Below are 25,427 nucleotides of genomic sequence, written 5' to 3' on the forward strand. Positions count from 1 at the left end.
CCACAAACTTTTTTTTATTTAAGTTTTCTTCCCTGCTTGTCCATGAATACCACTTGGAAATTAATTGATGCCCGCTAGAGTCTGGGCCCCCCTGGTTGAGAATCCCTTTTCTAGGAGTATGTTTGTGCACGTTCCAGTTCTGCCACAATTTGATAGGAGGAGAAAGGGAGAAATATCCCATCCACTGCCCCCTACCACCAACTCTTCCCTTAATTACAGACGTATGATGGCGGTTTAACAGCAGAAAGCACTTAGCAACCATCAGAGGGTCCATGTGCTGTGCCCCCCCCCCCCCCCCCCCATGTCCTGATGCCCCACCACAGACCCCAGCGGCCCATGTATAAGCGCCTCTGTTTACAGGTAACTGCTCACAACAACTCATGTGGAATAACCAGATTTCCCACAATGCAACATATTCTACTGTATGTCGTCCACCTCCTCTATCTGAGACAATCGTTCTGGATCAGTAAGCAAACTCCCCGTTGCTGGAAGCACATCATTGTTTTGTTTTCTGTTTGTTTGTGAAACGCTCTGAAATTGAGCGAGTTTGAAACATTGACTTCTATTGACAAGAGGACCAAATACAGAATGAAGACTTGCATGCATGAATCATACCCTTGTAAAGTCAAAGATCTTACATAATAGATGTAGTGAACTGCATGACAAAACAGCGGGACCTACAGTACCACAATGCTTTCCAAAACAAGAAGAACTTATACTGATACAGAATGAGATGGGAAAGGGAGGACAGATGACAACATTGTTGTTGGAAACATTTTGAAAATGTCAACATACCATTCACAATAAGTGTTGGGCAAATCCAAAACTGAGACAAATCTACTTGTCATATAGACAATGTCTTAACTTTTTTGATTTAAGGAATGATATTCTGTTGGACCAGACTGACTGCATTGGAGGGCAAAGACCTGAATCATTAGTAATTAATCATCATTAGAATCATTAGTAATTCTCTTCTTGGAACTCTTCTTGGAGTAGAGTTGAAACTGCTACCAACATCTTTTTTTCTCCATATATGAATGGATGCTAGTGTGGAAAAGTCACACATTGCCTCAATATTGTTTCTTTACATCAAAAGGCTGCATACTATATGTCACCAGTATCAGTGGAGTAAGAGTAACATCTTCACATGAGAGCAGACATTGAAAGGAAGACTTCTCCTGAGAAGTGGTAATGCAGTGTTAATGGGCGGGGATGTTCTGTAGAAGCCCATGGTCCATTGTTGCTTGTTACTTGCACGCCCAAGCGACAGGATATGCAGTCATTGTTTTTGTTTAGTTTTTAGTTTTTAGACTCTGGAGAAGACAAAACGATGTGTGCAGCATCAGAGGGGGCTGGGTTTGCAGCATGCCCACACACACACATACACTGAAGTTGACTGAACACGGACGGGCTCCCTAAGTGTCTTGTACATGCTTCCTCTGTCTTTGCTGCTCCAGAGAAGGGGAATTGATTGGGCTTCTATTGCTGAGGGCCAAATAGTTACAGCCCCGTCGCTTTGAGTGAAAGCAGACATCTGTTAACCAGGGTTAGTTACAGTATCTAATGTACCTCTGGATATCTTCACTTGGTTTAAATGAGTGTCTTTGGTGGAGTGACCGCAATCCTTGAGAGAGAGATTGATTTGGTGAAAGAGAGAACAACAACAACCCCCTCCTCTTAAAGGTATTGTGACACATTTCCTGCCCTCCTCTTTTCCACTTTACCTTGTGTTGGCCCTATTTTTAGTCCGGCCAAGGGAAACAGTCAGGTAGAGGCAGGAAAACTAAGTTGGGAAAGAATAGGAGGAAGTCTACTTGCCATTTAGACAAACAATCAGCGGTCTAGCGGGAGTGAGCTGCTGCTCTTTACGAGGAGAGAGAGAGAGAGAGAGGGGACAGAGAGAGGTACAATAGAAGTGGGTCAGCCACAGAAAAGACCAGAGAAGATACACAGTACTGGAGCAGTATGCTGGTGTTTCCAGTGAATGGGTATGAGTAGGAGCAGGCCAGGCTCCTTAGGTGGATTTGAGTCTCTCAATCAGAGGCCATGTGTGGAAGGTGGTGGATCCAAGTCATCTACTGGTAGGACCTGACTGTTCTTCCTGAGGTAGGTGGGGCCGTGCTAAAGAAAAGGTCCATCTTCAGCTCTAACACAAGCACTTCACTTTGTTTTGGGCAGTTGAGGCTGCTGAGTGGAGGACGGCTCATAGTAATGTCTGGAATGGAGTCAATGGAGTGGTATTAAAACGTGGTTTCCATACGGTTGATACCCTTCCATTGACTCCATTCCAGCCATTACTATGAGCCGTCCTCCCCTCAGCAGCCTCTATTGGTTTTGGGGTCTGGTTGTAACCCAACCGTGTTCAGTTTCTACAGTAAAGTAACATTTTTGCTTTGTGACTGTTTTCAGTACCTATTTGTCGCTCTGCTTTTCTGACAAAGTTTGAACGTTCTTGCACTGTCAAAGTGACATTATGTTAGTATAATCTGGCGATACATTGTGATGGGGGTTAGCAAGGTGCAGAGAAGTTGGAGGACTCTGCAAAGGTTTATGCTTTCAATATGGTAGGGTTGCCTTTATGGATTATCTTAATTGGCTGCTATAATATGACTCCATTTGAGCATTTTTGTGGGTTGAGCATTTAGTTCATGTTTGAACCCTGTTAGAATCCGCTCAAGCTGAGAAGTCAAGCTGAGCGAGCGCTATGCTCATAATGTAGACCCCGATACCATGGGAATGACGTTGCCTGAGATAAGAAGGGGATGCACTTCATTGAAATTACATCCCTCTGACGCTTCCTCGCTCCCACAATGCATACTTGCAACAAGATAGCCCTCTTCAACAGACTGTTTAATTGTATACACCAGTCTAAAAAATCAGGGCACAATCAGAATGTGGACAAGATCAGGACAAAGGACAGATGTTAGAACCAGGTATTAACAGGGCTTTAGTGTCTTTTCTCTCTGTATTCTGTTGGAACATTTGCATAATGAACCCTTTGAACTTCTCAGATCTCTTAGGGGCGATTCCACGCCAGGATAGTCCGAAATCATTTAGGTATTTTAGATTATTCTGGCAATTCTCACAAAGAAAAGTAATTGTGAGAAAGAATGTTTAACATGCTTTTTACATGTGTATCACAAACCATCTTTCTGAAAATCATGATGTTAGCGGGCATTTTAGACCCTATGGTCCGTGGTACCATACATGATACAGACAACATCTTGGGTATCATTATACTACCTATAGTGTGCTCTAACTTATGGAGTATGTCTAGATTCTGAAATACAATTTTATTCAACATTTCAAATATTTATCTGTTTAAAATTAACAAAATTAAAACGTTTTTCTTGAGATGTTCATATTTTTAATGTTGAATAAATTATATTGATTTTTTTTCTTCTTCAGAATCTAGACATACTTTGTATGTTAGCTCACACTTTGAGGAGTGTAATGATACCAAGATGTCCAAGATGCGCATCATTTACCATAACGTGCGGCGCTATAACACACATTACATTGAAACATCCCGATACTGTATTTCAATGTGTACATAGGGGTTTGTTATTGTGTTGTTATTATGACCTCCGCCAGTAACCTCAGCCAGCTCAGAGACATGGTTGGGTTGAGGTGTTTGGATCAATACAGTGCTGGTCAGGCGATGGTGATGGTGGTTGTTGTCAAGGAGTGATTGTAGAGAGGTGTGTGTGTGTCTATTGAGGTTACTTTAGAGGATTCATCCTATCCTTCTGATAATAATAAAGAATGGCAAACTGTTCCATATTTCTATAGTGGTCTGAAACCTGTTATATGAAGACACCCTTTGTGTTGAAATATACTTTTTTTTGTACTGCAGTGCTAATCCTCAGCCCAAATGCGCCCACATTCATATACTGTAGCAGTGTGTCTAGCTGAGGGATTGCCAGTAATGACCATTGAAGTGTTTCATAGCTGTGTAGAGAGTGGTAACAATGGTAAGCTTCCTGGAAAACACACAGAGATGACCTCCTGTCAATCAGTGAATCAAAGAACAAGACATTACTCACTGGGCACAGACGTCAGTTCAACGTCTAGTTTTGAAAAGTTGGGTAAAAAAATATTAAATGCCCTTACATAGATGTCTTCTTGCAAATCCAATCAGTTTTCCACGTTAATTCAACATCATCACATAGATATTTTTGATTGAAATGATGTGGAAACAATGTTGATTCAACCAGTTTTTGCCCAGGTGGTACAGACTTTCTTGGAATACGTACATTTATCATAGGCAAAACAATTATAGCCGTTCTCCACCCAATGCCAATAGTACGGGATCCATATCAGTAGGATTAGGAAGAGCCATGCAGCTCTGTAAACTGCTAAGGCCTTGAATCCATCAAGGATTCTGGTCAATGATTTGTGTGACAACGTTACAGAGAGACAAAGATGATACTCCCACAAAAATGCTAATCTTCCCTGTTTTTGCTTATGACGATCTATTGTTGTAGCTTAACTTTCATACTTGTCATTATTAATGAGCCACTCGTTAATTTTCTTAACCATTGCAGCGTTGAGAAATTTCTAACCTGCTCACTTTGAAAGAAAATTACTTTCATGTCTATATCATAAAACCTATGTATGCAAATACCCTCAAACAAAAGGTGATTCTGTGCTATTGAGTCATATTGCTTATTTGATCTCAAATCCCACATGCTGGAGAATAGAGACAAAATACAAATTCTAGCTTCACTGTCCAAATACTGTACATTTGTTAAAGACTGTATTAGTGTTGCCATAGGTTGCACAGTATTATGGAAAAGATGCAGTAGAGTTAAGCACAGGTGATGTAACGGGCTGAGTGACTGGTTTCCGGGAAGTCAGGCGCAGGAGAGCAGAGATGCGTGATAACAGTAGAACTTTAATGTACACCCTGGCCCAAAGGCACAGGCAAGGCAGCACAAAGCACAACCACGGTAACATGAACCTGATTAAACAAAACAAACAAACCTAGGTTTGAAACAAACCTAGCACAAGCCAGCCTATAGCGTAACACCCTACACAATGAACAATTCCACACACAGACATGGGGGAAATAGAGGGTAATATACATTTAGTCTGATGAGGGGATGTGAACCAGGTGTGCGGGAAAACGAGACAAAACAAATGGAAAATGAAAGGTGGAGCGGCGATGGCTAGAAGACCGGGGACGTCGACCACCGAACACCGCCTGAACAAGGAGGGTGACCGACTTCGGCGGAAGTCGTGACAGATGTCAATTAAAACCCCATCCTCTATAACTGATGTCAATTAAAACCCCATCCTCTATAACTGATGTCAATTAAAACCCCATCCTCTATAACTGATGTCAATTAAAACCCCATCCGCTATAACTGATGTCAATTAAAACCCCATCTGCTATAACTGATGTCAATTAAAACCCCATCTGCTATAACTGATGTCAATTAAAACTCCATCCGCTATAACTGATGTCAATTAAAACCCCATCCTCTATAACTGATGTCAATTAAAACCCCATCCGCTATAACTGATGTCAATTAAAATCCCATCCGCTATAACTGATGTCAATTAAAACCCCATCTGCTATAACTGATGTCAATTAAAACTCCATCCGCTATAACTGATGTCAATTAAAATCCCATCCGCTATAACTGATGTCAATTAATACCTCATCCTCTATAACTGATGTCAATTAATACCTCATCCGCTATAACTGATGTCAATTAAAATCCCATCCGCTATAACTGATGTCAATTAATACCTCATCCTCTATAACTGATGTCAATTAATACCTCATCCGCTATAACTGATGTCAATTAAAACCCCATCTGCTATAACTGATGTCAATTAATACCTCATCCTCTATAACTGATGTCAATTAATACCTCATCCTCTATAACTGATGTCAATTAATACCTGATCCTCTATAACTGATGTCAGTTAAAACCCCATCCTCTATAGGTGATGTCAATTAAAACCCCATCCGCTATAACTGATGTCAATTAAAACCCCATCCTCTATAGGTGATGTCAGTTAAAACCCCATCCTCTATAGGTGATGTCAGTTAAAACCCCATCCTCTATAGGTGATGTCAGTTAAAACCCCATCCGCTATAACTGATGTCAATTAAAACCCCATCCTCTATAACTGATGTCAGTTAAAACCCCATCCTCTATAACTGATGTCAATTAATACCTCATCCTCTATAACTGATGTCAATTAAAACCCCATCCTCTATAACTGATGTCAATTAATACCTCATCCTCTATAACTGATGTCAATTAAAACCCCATCCGCTATAACTGATGTCAATTAAAACCCCATCCTCTATAACTGATGTCAATTAAAACCCCATCCGCTATAACTGATGTCAATTAAAACCTCATCCTCTATAACTGATGTCAATTAATACCTCATCCTCTATAACTGATGTCAATTAATACCTCATCCTCTATAACTGATGTCAATTAATACCTAATCCTCTATAACTGATGTCAATTCAAACCCCATCCGCTATAACTGATGTCAGTTAAAACTCTATCCTCTATAGGTGATGTCAGTTAAAACCCCATCCTCTATAGGTGATGTCAATTAAAACCCCATCCGCTATAACTGATGTCAATTAAAACCCCATCCTCTATAGGTGATGTCAGTTAAAACCCCATCCTCTATAGGTGATGTCAGTTAAAACCCCATCCTCTATAGGTGATGTCAGTTCAAACCCCCATCCTCTATAGGTGATGTCAGTTCAAAACCCCATCCTCTATAGGTGATGTCAGTTCAAAACCCCATCCTCTATAGGTGATGTCAGTTAAAACCCCATCCTCTATAGGTGATGTCAGTTCAAAACCCCATCCTCTATAGGTGATGTTAGTTCAAAACCCCATCCTCTATAGGTGATGTCAGTTCAAAACCCCATCCTCTATAGGTGATGTCAGTTCAAAACCCCATCCTCTATAGGTGATGTCAGTTCAAAACCCCATCCTCTATAGGTGATGTCAGTTCAAAACCCAATCTTCTATAGGTGATGTCACTTCAAAACCCCATCCTCTATAGGTGATGTCAGTTCAAAACCCAATCTTCTATAGGTGATGTCACTTCAAAACCACATCCTCTATAGGTGATGTCAGTTCAAAACCCCATCCTCTATAGGTGATGTCAGTTCAAACCCACATCCTCTATAGGTGATGTCAGTTAAAAACCCACATCCTCTATAGGTGATGTCAGTTAAAAGCCCCCAAACTCTATAGGTGATGTCAGTTAAAAGCCCCCAAACTCTATAGGTGATGTCAGTTAAAATCCCCCAAACTCTATAGGTGATGTAAGTTAAAAGCCCCCATCCTCTGTAGGTGATGTCAGTTAAAACCCACGTCCTATATAGGTGATGTCAGTTGAAGACCCTATCCTGTGTACAGTGCTTTCGGAAAGTATTCAGACCCCTTCACTTTTTCCACATTTTGTTACATTACAGCCTTATTCTAAAATGGATGAAATCGTTTTTCCCCCTCATCAATCTACACACAATAACCACAATAACACAATAACCACACAATGTCAATTAATAACCCACGAAACAAAAACAGGTGTTTAGAAGTGTACAAATGTATTAAAAATAAAATACTGATATCACATTTACATAAGTAAGTACCTTTACTCAATTCTTTGGTAGTGATTACAGCCTGGAGTCTTCTTTGGTTTCACGCTACAGGCACACCTGTATTTGGGGAGTTTCTCCCATTCTTCCTTGCAGATCCTCTCAAGCTCTGACAGCTTGGATGGGGAGCATCACTGCACAGATGTTTTCAGGTTTCTCCAGAGATGTTTGATCAGGTTCAAGTCTGTGCTCTGGCTGGGCCACTCATAGACATTCAGAGACTTGTTCCACTGCCCCACTGCTTAGGGTTGTTGTCCTGTTGGAAAGTAAACCTTCACCCCAGGTCCTGAGCGCTCTGGATCAGGTTTTCATCAAGGATTATTTTTTATTTATTTTACCTTTATTTAACTAGGCAAGTCAGTTATGAACAAATTCTTATTTTCAATGACAGCCTAGGAACAGTGGGTTCAGGGGCAGAATGACAGATTTGTACCTTGTCAGCTCGGGATTCGATCTTGCAACCTTTTGTTTACTAGTCCAACGCTCTAACCACTAGGCTACCTGCCGCCCCTCTGTACTCTCTGTACTTTGCTCCATTCATCTTTCCCTCTATCCTGACTAGTCTCCCAGTCCCTGGCGCTGAAAAACATCCCCACAGCATGATGCTGCCACCATCATGCTTCACCGTAGGGATGGTGCCAGGTTTCCTCCAGATGTGATGCTTGGCATTCAGGCCAAAGAGTTCAATCTTGGTTTCATCAGACCAGAGAATCTTGCTTCTCATGGTCTGAGAGTCCTTTAGGTGCCTTTTATAAAACTCCAAGTGGGCTGTCATGTGCCTTTTACTGAAGAGTGGCATCCATCTATTTCCACAGAGGAACTCTGGAGCTCTGTCAGAGTGACCATTGGGTTCTTGGTCACCTCCCTGACCAAGGCCCTTCTCCCCCGATTGCTCAGTTTGGCCGGGCAACCAGCTCTAGGTAGAGTCTTGGTGGTTCAGAAGAGTCTTGGTGGCTCTTCCATTTAAGATTGAAGGAGGCCACTATGTTGTTGGGGACCTTCAATGCTGCAGAAATTTTTTGGTACACTTCCCCAGATCTGTGCCTCGACACAATCCTGTCTCGGAGCTCTACGGACAATTCCTTCCACCTCATGGCTTGATTTTTACTCTGACATGCACTGTCAACTGTGGGACCTTATCTAGACAGATGTGTGTCTTTCCAAAACATGTCAAATCAATTGAATTTACCACAGGTGGACTCCAGTCAAGTTGTAGAAACATCTCAAGGATGATCAATGGAAACAGGATGCACCTGAGCTCAATTTTGAGTCTCATAGCAAAGGTTCTGAATACTTATGTAAATAAGATATTTTTGTTTTAGTTTTTTTTGACATTTGCAAAAAAATCTAATAACCTGTTTTCGCTTTGTCATTATGGGGTATTGTGTGTAGATTGAGGATTTTTTGTTGTTGATTTAATCATGATTTAAATCAAAATGATTTAATCATTTTAGAATAAGGCTGTTACGTAACAACATTTGGAAAAAGTCAAGGGGACTGAATACTTTCCGAATGCACTGTAGATGATGTCAATTAAAGACCCTGTACTCTATAGGTGATGTCAGTAGCCATTTAGTGTCACTCATTGGGGCTGCTGTAGGTAGGATTAGTAAGGCTGCAGGCTACTATTCAGTCCATTATCTGCTCAGTGATCAGAAGAGACATGTGACTGGCTGGGGCGTGCATACACAAACTCTCTCTCTCTCTCTCTCTCTCTGTCACTGTGTGCCTCTCTCTCTCACGCCTAACAACAAACGGCTGTGGTGGGCAGCTGTTGCTCTCTTCCTGCCAAATCATTGAGCACGGCTCTAGCCATGTGTGTCTCCAACAACATCTGCCCTTGCCTCATCCTCTGTGTGTGCCCTGACTGTCTGCTGCATGGGCTCTGTTCAAATACTCCAGATCTGGATGCCATACCTTATCCATGTCTGCTGTGTTTTTCTCTCCTTTTTGGTGTGTGTGTGTGTGTGGGCCTGTGCGATCGGTGTCAAAGTGTGTGGATGTATGTGTATGTGTCGTATTGGGGGGGGTGTGTTGGTTTTCTGAGCAGAGCTCCTTTGATTTTTTGGGAGTGTGGGGTCACATGGGGGCTGTGTTACACTGCTGCAGGCTGTGTTTAAAACAGGAGGAGGACCAGGGTACCGTACTGCACTCTAACATGGGACTCTACTGCAGCCAGAAGCAGCCTGGAGCACTGGTCTGGTCGACTATATCTAAGATTGTGCAGCATTTGGGAAGAATGATCTTTGCCCTGGACTTACTAAAGGCTGACATTGTTGCCATGCCTTTTGGTGGTAAGACTGCACATTGATGTATTAGGACATTTTCAGTATTTATATGTTAAAGACAATGACTGAGATGCTTGTGGCACTGTTAACAGAGCATTTTGAAACAGACAGAAAAGGCTTATGTAAAACCTTATTGTTGTTGTACATCTTACTCTGCTCTTGTTTATCTCTGTATGTACTATCTATTTGTTGTTGGTGGCTAAGAGACTGCTTGTATTGTTGTCTGACTTGGGGTTGATGTGTGCTGTGTTTTGTTTTTGCTAGAGGTCAACAGGGCAATGTGCTCTCGCATCTCTGTGTTACAGTCGTCTGTCAGAACTGAGGAAGAGAGTGGTTCTTTGATGCTGAGCTAGTGACACTAGTGGTCTGGGAAGTGTGTGTGTGTGTGCCGTGCGCGTTCGCAAACCCCAGGCAGAAACACTTGCTTATTGTTGAGCGAACAGTACAAGTCATGCAGAACTGACCCCAACCATAGCAGAACTGACCCCAACAATGCACGGCTGTATTCAAACCAGCATGAGTGAGGAAACGTCAAATGCATCAGTGTATCCGTTCTTCTCATATGGATATTGAGGAGTAGTGGACCCTACTGCTGGTAAAGCTGATGCAGAATGTGACTGTAATGTCATATCATATTTGTCAAATAACATGTATAAGTAGCTGCTAATTCTTAGTATTTTCCTATGGTTTATACGGCAGATGGAACCATGTAATAAAAGGCAGCAGAATTCTAATACTGGGACACAAAAGGTTAAATCAGAGATTTAGCTTGGGGATTATCTAGGAAGAGGGAGGGATCATCGTATTTTGGCTTGGGCTCATTATTAGTGGACTGTAACCATTAATTACACATTCTCCAAAGAAGTATATAGGACTTTTCCTTATTCAGGTCCGTTGTCTTTTCCAGTTGACAAGTGATGATTGTTGTTTCTGTCCAACTCTGAACTGTGTGGACAGAACAGAATGTACAGCAGAGAGTCATTCTGCTGACTGACGCGTCCTTCTAGAAGCTGAAGTTTGGGTTTAAGTCAGGATGCTACACTGTAAAAATGTCCTGTTGTTTTTACGGTAACTTACTGGCAGCCAGTTACCTGCAAGAAAAAAAGGTGCAGTATGTTACCGTACGGTATTTTACGGTATCCAATACTGTTACTATAATTGATTTACAGTACCAATAATGCTACTGTAGTCATTTTACGGTAACAAATACTTATTGTAATCTTTGGTACTGTTGTTTTACTCTAACCTACAGTTAACTGCACTGTTCCCTGACTTCGGATTTTGGCTCGCAACCTATTGGTTGGTAACTTCTTGAATGTCCTGCTGCGCCACCAGGTCAGTGATAATACAAGAGAAAAATCAAGTATATACTGTATACGAAAACGTGAAGGTGGTATTGCTGTAAAATGACAGTATGCTGCTGTTTTCTCATTACAATACACTCTTGTAAATTATATTGACTGTATTTTTGCGGCAACTCCGTAGCCGGTAAGCTATTGTAATTTGCCATGCTGTACAATCTTGTAAAATGGTGTACTGTGAGCACACTTGGGACTCAACCTCTCCTGGGACTTGAACTCACAACCTCCTGGTTGCCAGCAACCTGAAATGTCATGCGACACCACCATATCTGTGGGTGTGATGGAGATTGGCCACAGACTTTTGGCAACAATACATTTCTGCACTTTGCCAAAAGTTGCCCAATATCAAGTCAATAATTGTGTGACTATCTGATTACACCAATGTAAAAATAGTAGTTCTCAAGGACACAAAGTGTGCATGAATGCTCTGTGGATTTGAACTTGCAACCTATAGGTGGGAAGTGTGTCAGTATTTCTGCAGTGCCACCAGGTACATATTTATTACCTATAATATATTTTCACACACTCTCAAAAATAAGAGTATAGTTTGGCAACGGCGTTGTTCCCTGGGGTACGAAATGGTCAAAGTTACACATAAGAACTCACATGGCATTGGCTGTTCAGTATCTTTTTAAGTATTTGTGTTAACAATCTATTTTTATCATACATTTTCTAGGGTGGGGGCAATATGCTGGCAGGGCTCATTAGAGTATTTGGGGCATGGTTTCTATGCCAACCGTTAGTGGAAGTGTTGTACCCGTTGAAGTGGTTTTATCGATATGTTGATGAAGGTTGATCACCTCATTTGTCCATTTCCAGTTCTACAATCTAACGCAGTTCCACCTCTGACAGTGTCAAAACAACCGCTATGCAGATGTTGGCTGAAGCGGATCTGATTTAATAGAGCCATAAATCTAACCATGTATGAACCTTTAAGAAATATTCTGTTAAAGTAATGAAATACCAATATTTTTTTTGTGTGTTAAGAATGTTCCAAAGCCCATTGAACTATCTTGCATCATTCCCAGAAAGTTGCTGGGAATTTAATGTTACCTAACTAGCAAACAGCAAGTTATTGTTAAATGTACATTAACTTCCAGTGATTTACTATACTGTTACTGGAATTTTCAGATGACAACATTAGGCAAATTGATCAATAACCCAATTGCAACTAGCTGACAGTATGTTACTGAAAATGAAACATTAACGTCCTGATGACCAGCTACCATTAAGTTACTGTGAAATGCCTATTAATCTCTTAACAGTGCAAGTCTTCATTGTCACAAGCTCTTACAAATAGTGCTTGTTTGCTTTGAAATGGGGTCTGTTTGAATAGACTAAAATGAACAGCTTTGAGAATAAAAAAACATGGCATGCTAGCTCCATCCTGTTGGCGCAGGGGACTAATTCTATATATAGAGAACATAACATTATAGGTTTGAATCTCACTGATGCCGTGCCATAATTTAAAAAAATAGGTCTGTTTGGGTACATCTGCCGTGGTGCCCATTTCGGCTCCAGGCATCAGCCGTTTCGTGCCAGAAAATGCCTTTTAAAAGCTGCATTGTTGGCTGTATAACGCACCTTGCGTTGAATCCTCGCCCTCGTGTATTTCAGTGTGTTATTGTGTTATCAGTTGTTATTATGACCTCAGCCACTTCAGAGACATGGTTGGGTTGAGATGTTTGCATCAATACAGTGCTGGTCAGGCGATGGTGGTTGTTGTTGAGATTGTAGAGATGTGTGTTTGTATTGAGGTTACTTTAGCGGATTCATCCTATCCTCCTGATAATAATAAATCATAGCAACTGTTCCATATTTCTTTAGTGGTCTTAAACCTGCTATATCAAACAACTATTTGTGTTGAAATAGCTATTTTTCTTAGTACTGTGCGGTGCTTTTCTTTCGCCCAAATGCACCTATACTCACATAGCATGACCATTGAAGTGTGTTAATGTTGTATAGAGAGTTGTCTCAATTGTAAAGCTTCCTGGAAAACACAGAGATGACCTGCTGTCAATCAGTGACTCACAGAAAGAGACGTTAAATGTTCAAATTCCAAGAAAGTGTTTATCATAGGCAAAACAATTATAGCCGTTCTCCACCCAAGGCCGATCGTATGGGACCCATGTCAGTAGGATTAAGAAAATCCTGGCAGTGCTGTGTAAAATATTATTGTTTGGTTTAAAAAACTGCTATGGTTTTGAATCCACAAAGGACTCTGAGCAATCATTTTGTTCGATAAAACATTTTATTTACAAACAAGCACCATCCCACAGGGAAAAGAATGGTTGAATCAATGTTGTTTCCGCGTCAATTCAAACCATCTATGTGATGACGTTAAATTAAAGTGTAAAACTGGATTGGATTTGCAAAAGTTAATTTTGTCTAATTTTCACCTAACTGTTAACCTAAATACAATGACATGGTTGTCACGACTTCTGCCGAAGTCGTTGCCTCTCCTTGTTCGGGCGGTGCTCGGCGTTCGACGTCACCGGTCTTCTAGCCATCATTGATCCATTTTTCATTTTCCATTGGTTTTGTCTTGTCTTCCCACACACCTGTTTTCAATCCCATTCATTACCTGTTGTGTATTTAACCCTCTGTTTCCCCTCATGTCTTTGTCAGAGATGGTTTATTTGTCAGTGTAGTGTTTTTTGTATAGGTGCGCGACGGGTCTTTGAACCCATATTTGTTATTATTTATTTTTCTATTTAGTGTTATGGAGCATATATTAAAAGACTCCATTTTACACTCCGTTTGACTCTCCTGCGCCTGACTTCCCTGCCACCTATACACATATCTCTGACAATGGCGATTTTTTTTTTTGATTTCACATTTCATTCACGTTAGTTGAAAACTCAACAAAATGTCAATCAAAACTAGACATTGAACTGATGTCTGTGCCCAGTGGGATGCCTTGGGCAAGTGACTGCAGTCCAAATCCAAACAATCAATCAAGTACAGGAAACAAGTCATACATGAAAATACAAGATTAATGCATTGTCATAAATAATATATGACCCTTTCCTGCTCTGTTGAGGCTTATTTGTTTCTTATAGGAAGTCATTCTGTTAAATTTGAATGGACATTTTCAGAACAAGCTTCTTTCCCTCTTATTTCCCTAATACGTGTTTCACTTGTGGTATGGATGGCATTATAGAATAGGGATACAGATTTAAGCAAGGCTGCTTTTCATTCCAGAAATGTTTTCCCTATTTCCCTTCCATCTGCCTTCATTCACTCCCTCACATTCACATATACAATAGTACTAGATATGACTAAATAGGTGTCAATACCTAGTTTCCGCCATATTGCTTCCACCTATCTGCTCCTATCAGATCTGGACAATGGAGTGACTAAGGTGGTATAGAAGGGAGGAATTATCTGTGGAATGAGATGCAGCCTGAACCTGAGCCTATTCCCTGACTTCCTGTTATCTGGCATCTCGTTGGCTGTTTGGGGTTAAGCTGTGGAGGAATCATTGGGTGTCCCTTTGGAGAGTAGGGATGCCTGATTACCACCTAACAGACAACTAATCGATTCATTGATTCATATCCTCTTAGAGGTGTGGAAGCACAGGGCAGCAGACTCTTCATGTAAGAAGCCATGTTGCACAGTTCTGTACATCACTGCCCCTGTGAGGTTAACCAATCAGCCCTGGATGTCTCTCTCTGGTTGGAGAAGACGTTTGGTTACAGAGAGGTTTTGAAAGGTATTTGGTTGAAGACAGGTTGTACAAGGTATTTAGTTGAGGAGAGATTTTAGAAGGTATTTTTGTGGTAATTTCTTGTTGATGTATTTTAGCATGTCATTGAGATACCATACTGCTGTGCAACAATATACTGCTCACATTTGATGCTGTTGATCTGAGCTCAGAGCTTAGGGCTCTGTGACATGTAGCATGTAATCTAAGCACCCAGAGGGTGCTCTTAACGTGACCGGCTATGTGTTACATCACTATTCAAAGACCAATAATATCATGGGTGTATATAGAAGACACAAGGGATGTTTACCCCTGGACCACAAACTAAACAGTCATTTGGTGTCATGGACTACATCATGTTAGATAGTTTCAATGTCAACAGTGAAGAGGCGACTCTGGGATGCTGGCCTTCTAGGCAGAGTTCCTCTGTCCAGTGTCTGTGTTCATTTGCCCATCTAAATCTTTTATTTTTATTGGCCAGTCTGAGATATGGCATTTTCTTTGTAACTCTGCGTAGAAGGCCAGCATCCCTGAGTCGCCTCTTCACTGTTGATGTTTAGACTGGTGTTTTGCGGGTACTACCATTTAATGAAGTTGCCAGTTGAGGACTTGTGAGGTGTCTGTTTCACAAATTAGACACTATAATGTACTTGTCCTCTTGCTCAGTTGTGTACTGGGGCCTCACACTCCTCTTTCTATTCTGGTTAGAGCCAGTTTGCGCTGTTCTGTGAAGGGAGTAGTGCACAGCGTTGTACGAGATCTTCCGTTTTATGGTAATTTCTCGCATGGAATCGCCTTAATTTCTCAGAAGAAAGTACTTTGTTTCTGGACATTTTGAGCCTGTAATCGAACCCACAAATGCTGATGCTCCAACTAGTCTAAAGAAGACCAGTTTTATTGCCTCTTTAATCAGCACAACAGTTTTCAGCTGTGCTAATATAATTGCGAAAGGGTGTTCTAATGATCAATTAGCCTTTTAAAATGATAAACTTGGATGAGATAACACAACGTGCCATTGGAACACAGTAGTGATGGTTGCTGATAATGGGCCTCTGTATGCCTATGTAGATATTACATTAAAAATCTGCTGTTTCCAGCTACAATAGTCATTTACAACATTAACATGTCTACACTGTATTTCTGATCAATGTGATGTTATTTTAATGAACAAAAAAATAGTTTTTCTTTCAAAAACAAGGACATTTCTAAGTGACTCCAAACTTTTGAATGGTAGTGTATATGTTTTGACCATGACAGTTTACAGGTAACACCAATAATTTAGTCTCAACTTGTTCAACAGCCACATCATTCATTACCAGATTCAGCTGAGGTCTAAAGCTTAGGGAATGATTTGTACTAAATACAATACTGTTAGTTTTAGAGATGTTTAGGACCAGTTTATTACTGGCCACCCATTCCAAAACTGACTGCAACTCTTTGTTAAGAGTTTCAGTGACTTCATTAGCTGTGGTTGCTGATGGGGTTGAGGTCAGGACTCTGTACAGGCCAGTCAGGTTCTTCCACACCGATTTCAATGAACCATTACTGTATGGACCTAGCTTTGTGCATGGGGGCATTGTCATACTGAAACAGGAAAGGGAAACTGTTGCCACAAAGTTGGAAGCACATATTCGTATATAGAATGTCATTGTATGCTGTAGCGTTAAGATTTCCCTTCACTGGAACTAAAAGGCTTGGCCTGAACCATGAAAAACAGCCCCAGACCATTATTCCTCCTCCATCAAACTTTACAGTTGTCCCTATGCATTGGGGCAGGTAGCGTTCTCCTGGCATCCGCCAAACCCAGATTCCAGATTCCCGCTGCTCAGCCATGGAAATCCATTTCATGAAGCTCCCGACGAACAATTATTATGCTGACGTTGCTTTCAGAGGCAGTTTGGAACTCGGTAGTGAGTATTGCAACCGAGGACAGACAATTTTTACGTGGTATGCGCTTCAGCACTCTACGGTCCCGTTCTGTGAGCTTGTGTGGCCTACCACTTTGCGGCTGAGTCATTGTTGCTCCGAGATGTTTCCATTTTGCAATAATAGCATTTACAGTTGACCGGGGCAGCTCTAGCATGACAGAAATTTGACTAACTGACTTGTTGGAAAGGTGACACCCTATGACAGTGCCACATTGAAAGTCACTGAGCTCTTCTGTAAGTCCATTCTACTGCCAATGTTTGTCTATGGAGATTGCATGGCTCTGTGCTCAATTTGAATAGAACTGTCAGCAACGGGTGTGGCTGAAATAGCCGAATCCACTAACTTGAAGTGGTGTCCTTGTGTGTATACATAGTGTGCATTGACCCAACTTGGAATAGATGTTGAATTGACGTCTGTGTCCAGTGGGAGGTCATGTAGTCCTCTAACGCAGTTGGTAGAGCATGGTGCTTGCAATGCCAGGATTGTGGGTTTGATTCCCAGGACCACCAGTCCGTAAAATGTATGCAAGCATGACTGCGAGTGTTGGACTGTGTTGGAGCTGCGAAATCGGTGAGCAGCTACTCTTGATCATTGTCACGAAGCCACACCCGTCCCACTCCCAGGCTATATAGAAATAATGATGCTCATATTGAAAATCATTAAACAAAATAATGAGGATTTACATAAGCCTCATCGATGTCCAGATTACATCTCACATTTCAATGTTGGAATTTGTAGACAAGGTTGCATGGGATTTCTCTTAATGCGACTCAGTGCAGCCAATGGCAATGTCCGCTTTAGGTATAACGCCAGGAGCCACTTGTGTATTTGACAGCTCTAACGCAGTCCCACCTCCAACACCACCAAAACAACCGCTATGCAGATGTCGGCTAAAGCGGATCTGATTGAATAGAGCCTTAAGAAAGGTTGCCTTCAGTCAAGGCCATGGATGTAATTCATTTTAACACTAACAAATATGAATCATACCTGAGGGATACATACTAGTCAGTATGGTAACACATTCAACATCTAAGATATTATCAACTCCGTCTGCAGATAGAGTTCACTAATCTCCTTACAGTCAAGGGACAAGGGCTTGATTCATTTCCAGAAAAGCATGTGCATATACACACAGACACACACACAGACACACACACATATCCTACTCCTGACCCTAACCCCCACCAATTGCACTAGTTATGATATTGACATAAGTGTCGCACAATCAATTACAAGGCTTGTGGATGACGTCTTGTTTGCGCCTCACCAAGGTGACGGCTACAGATTACACACAAAACCATTAACAAGTTCCAAATCAACAGGGACTTGGTCCCCTGCTCCCACAAAGCACCTCTAATCCTTATTCACTGGTTGATGATTTGTTTTGCTTCGAGGCTTAGGCCAATCTCAACCAATCCCAATCAGCAACACTTTCCTAAACAACCGACCAAACCTACCGATGACGCAACCTCTGTCATCACTACAGACAACTTGCTCTGCTATTTCAACCTTTATTGTTGTGTCGTAAAATCTAATCTGGAAATCTAAAACCCTAGAATAACATCCTGAAATGTCCTTTTCTGTACTTCACTTACTTTGTGTTGGCATCAGTGGTGATATTGTATGAACTGACAATCACTGATATTCATCAGGCAGAGAGAGAAACCACTGTATCCAGATTACATAAACCCAGTCCCATTGTAGACAGATATAGTCTTGTCCGGCTTACTGGGCCAGAAATGATGCAATTTGTATGGAATCATGAGCTGTTAGTGGTACCACCCACTGAGCACATCGGAAAGTCATTAAAAATGTATGGCTGCCATGGGAGTTCTCAGAAGATGGTCCCACTCCTGCAGATGTGGGGATCAGAAACGTGCTGTGGGAGATGGTGAGGGGGTATTGAGGAAGTGAAGAGGATGGAGGAGAGGAGCATGACGCTGGAGAAATCACCTCTTTTCACTAGCCACTGTAGTTTATTGAAAAACCTGGTATAGCATCCATGTAGTGGTAGTATGTATTATAAAAGGAAATATGCCTGGTGGATTTAGTATGTGTCCACACAGTTAGAACACAAATTCAGATTGTGTGCTTTATGAATAAACAACATCCACAACCATATCTTATATGTGTTTACAAGAATCTTAAAAAGAGATCTAAGCAATGTTTGCTTAGCGTAAGCTGACATCTAGATGCATCCCTGTGTCTTCTCTTCTCATAGAGAGCTCCTAAGCAGGCTTTGACCCCTGACCTCCAGGCGTGGAGGTGTACCATGTGTTCTCCTGCTGCGGGGGCGTGAACCCGTATCTGTGAGGAGTCCCCCCGCGGAACCATGGGATCATCAACGCTGGGGAAGGCAGCCCCCCTCAACACGCTACTGGATGCCTGCATCCAGGCTTTTGGTGAGTGACCAATCACAGAAGCACAGTGGGGAAGCTATCTTAGTGGTGTGTGATGTGATCCATGGAGATATAGATACTGTAGGTGTTCTAATTGTTCCTCTTCTATGGTGTGATCACTCTCCACAGATGACAATGGTGAGTTGCAGTCCAACCAGCTCCCTCGCACCCTGCTGCTGATGCACCGCTGGTATGTCACGTCCAAAGAGCTGGCTGGGAAGCTGCTCATGATATATCCTTTATGTGGATTCACACCAGAACAACAAAGAACAATGGTCATATGCCATTTTGAGCCTTTCTGGTAGTGTTTAGATATGGCAGAGTATGCAATATGGACGCTATGGAATGCTGTGTTCCCTGACTGTGCCAAATGTATTTTCTGGGTGGTGCGACACTAACTAACCCTGACTGACTTTTCCTGAGTATACAAACGCTTGTTTATTTTAAGGGACAGTATATCAGTCAACCCTGTCATTTCTAGCAACCAATTATGATTGGTTGATCGAAAAGCTCTGGGTTAATGCAGATTGTCTGAACAAAACATCAGGAATAATTAGACATGTTCCTTAAGTGCAAATGCATTTGAGAGCAATGTTCGAGATAACGAACCGCTTCAAAGGAAGTGCAACCTGGATCGAATCGATACCTAATAGTGTCCTATTTCTCTGTATGATTTGTATCTAGTGCGTCATGACTGCATTTGAATCTGATTCAGTTAGCAGGGTTCTGGACGGTGTTTTCCTGGAGACTCCATACCACTAAGTGGTTTGTTGTCGCATGCGTGGTCTTCAGACGACCACTCAACAGGGAACGCCTTATTCTCTGAACTCTTTGCTTCCATCATACATCATGACCCTGAGATATTACTCTGCCTGGCGTCAGGCCTCTCCACTGATGACTGATGAACCCCCCATCTTTTCCCTGCTGTTGGTTGGAGTAATGGCTGTGGTGATTCAGATGGAAGTTGCCCCTAAGCGCAGATCTAGAATCAGATTAGAGATAAGCCTACCTCCAATTTTAATCTTAAAAATATGTGACCCGGGACCAGTTTGTGGCAAATTCTACATTTTCCATGAGGTATGACGAGAGCCAGAGCAGATAGTCTCTTCCATGTGACAGAATACAAAGGCACTATTCTGCCTTTACTCTCACTTTTTGCTTTTGCTTTAACCCAACAAAATGTACAGTACAATCTTCTGTACAATCTGTACAATCTTTGTCCTTCAGTACCTAATACACAGTACTTATATTTGTATCTCTCATGGATTCACCTCATTGTTTGTGAGTTAGCCCATGAGAGTATTTCTTCGCTCTTCTTGAGAGTAGGAGAGCAACTGATTGTGTGTTTTTCACAGTCATGTATACATCCAATATGCATCCATCGTGACCCTCCATGCTGGGAGAGTTCCAAAGTACCTACAGAGAAGGCAGGGGTTTGTCTGCTCTGCTGCATGCTTGTGACTGGATCCTGGGCAGAGAAACAGCTGTGTTCCTTTGAAGGTGATAGCAGACAGGCTACGCAGCATACATGGCTCCCTGCCCAAGGCCTCTCCAAAGCTACTTCTAAGATCTCTATTTCAATGGTTCGAGGAGGGAAAACATTGGCCCAGTAACAGTTATTTAGAGAATGCACACATGCAGTGGTGGAGAGGTTCATCACATGGCCTGAACTTCCATTGTTTTTATTTCCAGATACTGGGCATTCCTCTCTGAACACTTTAGTTATTCTTCATGAGTGGAGACCTTTTGTCCAACTAATAAATCTACAGCTGCTTCTCGTGAAAGATGTTTTTTATTGTTGTGTTTTTTGGGAGGGGATGGGGGGTTGTTGGAAATGGGGACTGGTGTCCATTTGTAATGGGGCTTTGGGAAATGTCTTCAAAAAGTGCTAAACTGTCCTTGACACAACCCCACATACCGTGACTGCCAGGGAGATGAGTGCCAAAGAACGAGACTGAAGATCTGCTATTTAATGAGGTAAAAAAACAACACTACTTCATACCCAGGAGCTTCTGAGCTCTTTATTAGTATTGAAGATGCTTTTTATTGCTAGGCAACCCGCCCCCTCGGCTGAAAATGTTGTGCTCCTCTCTCGGGGCTCTGTGACTGACTGGCTGGTGCAATGAGGGATGAGATGATGTCATTGGAAGTGACAGCCAGTGGCTGTCCTCATGTGACGTGGGCCACTGCCAGCCATCTGAAGTGGAGATATTGTTTGGGGCGAAAGCGTTCAATGACTCAGGAGTCTTGTGATCCATTACTTACCCAGAAAAGTCCTCGGGCAATCTTTAACAGAATACTCAAACTCTCATTTCACGGGTAAACCCCTTCACCAATGTCTGCAATTCATTATATATGTCCCACTATTTTGTGTGCAACCTTGGTATGAAATTCAAGGACTAAGTAAATCATCTGAATGTAATGTTATCTACTGTAACGATGGCCATCCTAAAGTTCATGTTATTTTGCAGTTCATTTTAATCTGAAGGGGGAATACCACAATGGCCATTCACTTGTTAAAGGAGCATAATGCTATTGGTTCTTTTGTATTCATTTGTTGTTTCCAGATTAAGAAAACATGATTTGTTGGCTAGAGAAAGATTTAGGCCACATTTATGACTATTTGCTGGACTTGTCAATCTCACTACATCACACTACTACTACTCACTGCGCAAGGAGCCCCCAGCAGTCCTTGTGCAGGGTTAGTCCCCCTCAAGTCTGCCTTTGCCCTCTGAGAGAGACTATAATATCATTGTGAATCCTTCATTTACAACAGGCACTGGTGCTTGGGGCTACACACTATGATGTTCAGCCATAATGTACACATGCAAACAGTCAACATATCGTATGTGTTAAATCAGCCATTCCGCTGTGCTGTGTGTGTGTGTTCTTAGGTACTGGATTACGGTGTTCCCTGCAGAGTTTAATCTGGACCTGGGCCTTATCCGCCTCACTGAGGAGTTCAGAGACGTGGCGGCTCAGCTGGGCTGTGAGGAACACTTCAAACTCATTGACATCTCCACCATGTGAGGGACTACCCAAGGACGGGCGGACACACACACACACAGTCACACACAGTCACACACAGTCACACACAGTCACACACAGTCACAAGTTTCAACAGATTGTGTGTATTTCTTTCTAGTCCATCATATGACTGGATGAGAAAGCTGACCCAGAGGAAGAAGCAGGCCAAGAAGGGCAAAGCCTCCCTCCTATTTGACCACCTAGAGCCCATGGAGCTGGCTGAACACCTCACGTTCCTGGAGTACAAGTCCATCAGGAGGATATCAGTGAGTGTCCCCCGGTGGAAAAAGACACTTGGCCTGAGAACCCATCCACCTGCTGGGGCCTTTTCTTCCCTATCTAAACCCTGTGTGTGACATTCCTCAAGACTCTTTCCCAAGAGTACTTTTTCCACAGAACTCTTTTTAGCCCCTCTAGTACTGTTACTAAGTACAAGAACAAAGCTTTGGCTGTCAACTAACCTCGTCCCCAGGCTAATTGCGCACCACCACAGAGTATGTTCTTAGATACATTTGCTCTACATTTCAGTTAGTTTTATTTTCTGGGTAGTTCACATGTAAATTCACCAGTTTACGTAGGGCACAGTATATGCCAATGACGTCTGTGTTATCTAGTCAGCCGACTGTACATGCCATGGACACTAACTCTCCCTTTCTCCAACCCCCAAACCCAGTTCACAGACTACCAAAGCTATGTAATGCACGGATGTCTGGTGGATAACCCAACACTGGAGCGCTCCATCGCCCTGTTCAACGGAGTCTCCCAGTGGGTTCAGCTCATGGTGCTCAGTAAGCTGACACCCCAACACCGTGCTGAGGTCATCACCAAATACATCAACGTGGCCCAGGTAGGAAGAGAGCACTTCCTAGTTGTAGGTTTGATGGTAACACTTTACATTACAGTGCACTTATTACTGTGTAATTATTTCTGTGTACCATGTGTTGTTACTTAGCCCATATTTAGGGGCAACGGTTGAATTGGGAATAAGGATGCAGGGAACATAACGAGTGTAGATGGAAGACTGGTCCATTATGCTGCATGAATAGATAAGCACAGCATTGTCTTACGTCAGGTGGCATCACTCTTACGAGACACTCGTCCCTCAACTGGGCTCATGCATTTCCCTGTTTAACTGCCCAAGAAGCCTGTCATGACACAATGTGACAGCCTCCTCAAAATGAAACGACCAAATAAATGATAAATAAATAAATGATCATAAAAAAAAAAACTGTATCTGTATCTGTGGAGTTGTACAGGACAATGCCATTAGAGGGCCCTAAAAGGTTCAATCTGAACATTTGTTAAAGTCTGCTCTTTCATATTACCACAGTGTTTATTAGTGGGTGGGTGTTTTCTTCTTCTCTCTCTCTCTTTTTCTATCTCTGTCTCTCTCTGACAGCTGGGGCGTTGCTGGTTCACGCTTCTTCACTCTCCCCACCTCTCCACTTACATCCTATATTCCATAACTCCTCACAATTTAATTTCTCTGATGAGCTAAAAACCCGCCCACTCTGACACAAGCAACTGTAAAGGAGGTCGGGGCAATTTCTTGAGGCATACATTCTCATTAAAAGTACGACACTGTAACGCTTGAAAGGAATAGGCGGTTTCTTTCGCCTCCATGTTCAGAAAATCTCTCATTATAAGTATGTGAACATCCCGAAGGAGAAGGAACAACAGAGGAAGCTAGAGGGACTCATGGTTCAATATGAAGCATGTACCGTATATTAATCAGACAGTTAGCTGAGCCTGACTTGCATTAAATCGTCTGTATCAATGAAACTGGAACATTGTCAATTAGATCACAAACACCCTCCGCTCATTAAAAGCTACTGCTGCCCACACATGCTTTTCTTTTCTCTTATAGAAAGGCCTCCTCTCTATGCTTTCCTTATGTATCTTTATCAGCTATTTAAGTCTAGTCTGATAGCTTATGGTGAGAAATGGTATTTCTTCATGCTGTTTAACAAGCTGCGTATCATAACGTTTCTCAACATTAATCCACAAGAGCTTTCACAAGATTCATTACACAAGTAACCTTACAACTCGAACGCACCCGTGATGATATGATGGCACATTGTAATTGAATAACTTTTGATCCATCCCCTTGCTCTGTGTGAGAAACGAGACGGATCAATGCAGGAGGAATCGTTGCGCTATCTGACGTAAGAACAGGGCTTCCCTCTAGCAATAACACTGTCTCATCTCGATTCATGCGATTCTCCATGTCTAATTGCTGGGGGGCAGGGGGTGACATTAAGCATCATGCATGCTGTTGGGCCTCTTAATCTGATCAGATACCAGGGGCTTCTCCCTCCATTATCATCTACAAGGATTTAGATAAAGGAATTATTCAGAAGACTAATGACTAGCACTCATACTCATGTCTATTTATGAAGGCAATTTCTCAGTTAATGCAGAAGCGAGTCTGTTCAACTCAAGAGGGCTCTTTGTTTTAGTTTTTTACAGGCAAAGCTTCTGACATTTTTTAACTAAGATGTTACAGCATGTTCCCCTGATGTAAAGAGAGATTCATTGATGTTGGTGAATGTTGCTTTAGATACTGTATTGGAATAAAGTTGTTTTAGGTATGTTTGTTTTTTTAAATTGTAATTTGTATTTCTCTTCCTCATTTGCTCTCGCTCTATCTATCCCTCTCTCCATCTCACTCTAACTCCTCTCTCTCCCTCTCTTCCCCTTTGTTCCATGCCACTCTGTCCTTCAGAAACTCCTCCAACTGCAGAACTTTAATACGCTGATGGCCGTGGTGGGAGGTCTGAGTCACAGCTCCATCTCTCGTCTGAAGGAGACCCACTCGCATCTGGCTCCCGAGGTCACAAAGGTCAGCACGCACGCCAGCCTCTGCTCTGTCACAGCCTCACTAATATCATCTGTTGTGATTCTACCTTTTCGTTTACTTTAGATCATGGTCGTATTCATTTAGCATCTGCTAAGGATACATTTAGACCAATTAATCATCTACCATGTAGTGATGGTTTCAGAAAGGACACCACACAGAATTGATACCGTCCTAATTTCCTGGCATTTGACGTTACATTTGATACC

At 42.0% G+C, this 25,427-nt stretch overlaps 1 protein-coding gene across 5 annotated transcripts in view; it reads left to right on the forward strand.

The window, feature by feature from the left end:
* rasgrp3 (RAS guanyl releasing protein 3 (calcium and DAG-regulated)) overlaps nucleotides 1-25,427 on the forward strand; it is a 46,700-nt gene that overhangs the window by 10,090 nt on the left and 11,183 nt on the right. For 2 of the 5 annotated variants that reach the window (XM_031823472.1, XM_031823476.1), the window contains exons 2-8: nucleotides 19,157-19,337; nucleotides 19,464-19,566; nucleotides 21,249-21,311; nucleotides 22,229-22,360; nucleotides 22,480-22,627; nucleotides 23,035-23,208; nucleotides 25,087-25,203. In XM_031823472.1, coding sequence (XP_031679332.1) covers nucleotides 19,268-19,337; nucleotides 19,464-19,566; nucleotides 21,249-21,311; nucleotides 22,229-22,360; nucleotides 22,480-22,627; nucleotides 23,035-23,208; nucleotides 25,087-25,203 — 807 coding nt within the window. In that variant the 5' untranslated portion in view covers nucleotides 19,157-19,267. Of the gene's footprint in view, nucleotides 1-1,916; nucleotides 2,107-11,191; nucleotides 11,275-19,156; nucleotides 19,338-19,463; nucleotides 19,567-21,248; nucleotides 21,312-22,228; nucleotides 22,361-22,479; nucleotides 22,628-23,034; nucleotides 23,209-25,086; nucleotides 25,204-25,427 lie in introns of those variants that run through there. The other 3 variants (XM_031823473.1, XM_031823475.1, XM_031823474.1) reach the window with 3 other exon arrangements.

Source organism: Oncorhynchus kisutch, linkage group LG4, assembly GCF_002021735.2.
Source record: "Oncorhynchus kisutch isolate 150728-3 linkage group LG4, Okis_V2, whole genome shotgun sequence".
NCBI lineage: Eukaryota > Metazoa > Chordata > Actinopteri > Salmoniformes > Salmonidae > Oncorhynchus > Oncorhynchus kisutch.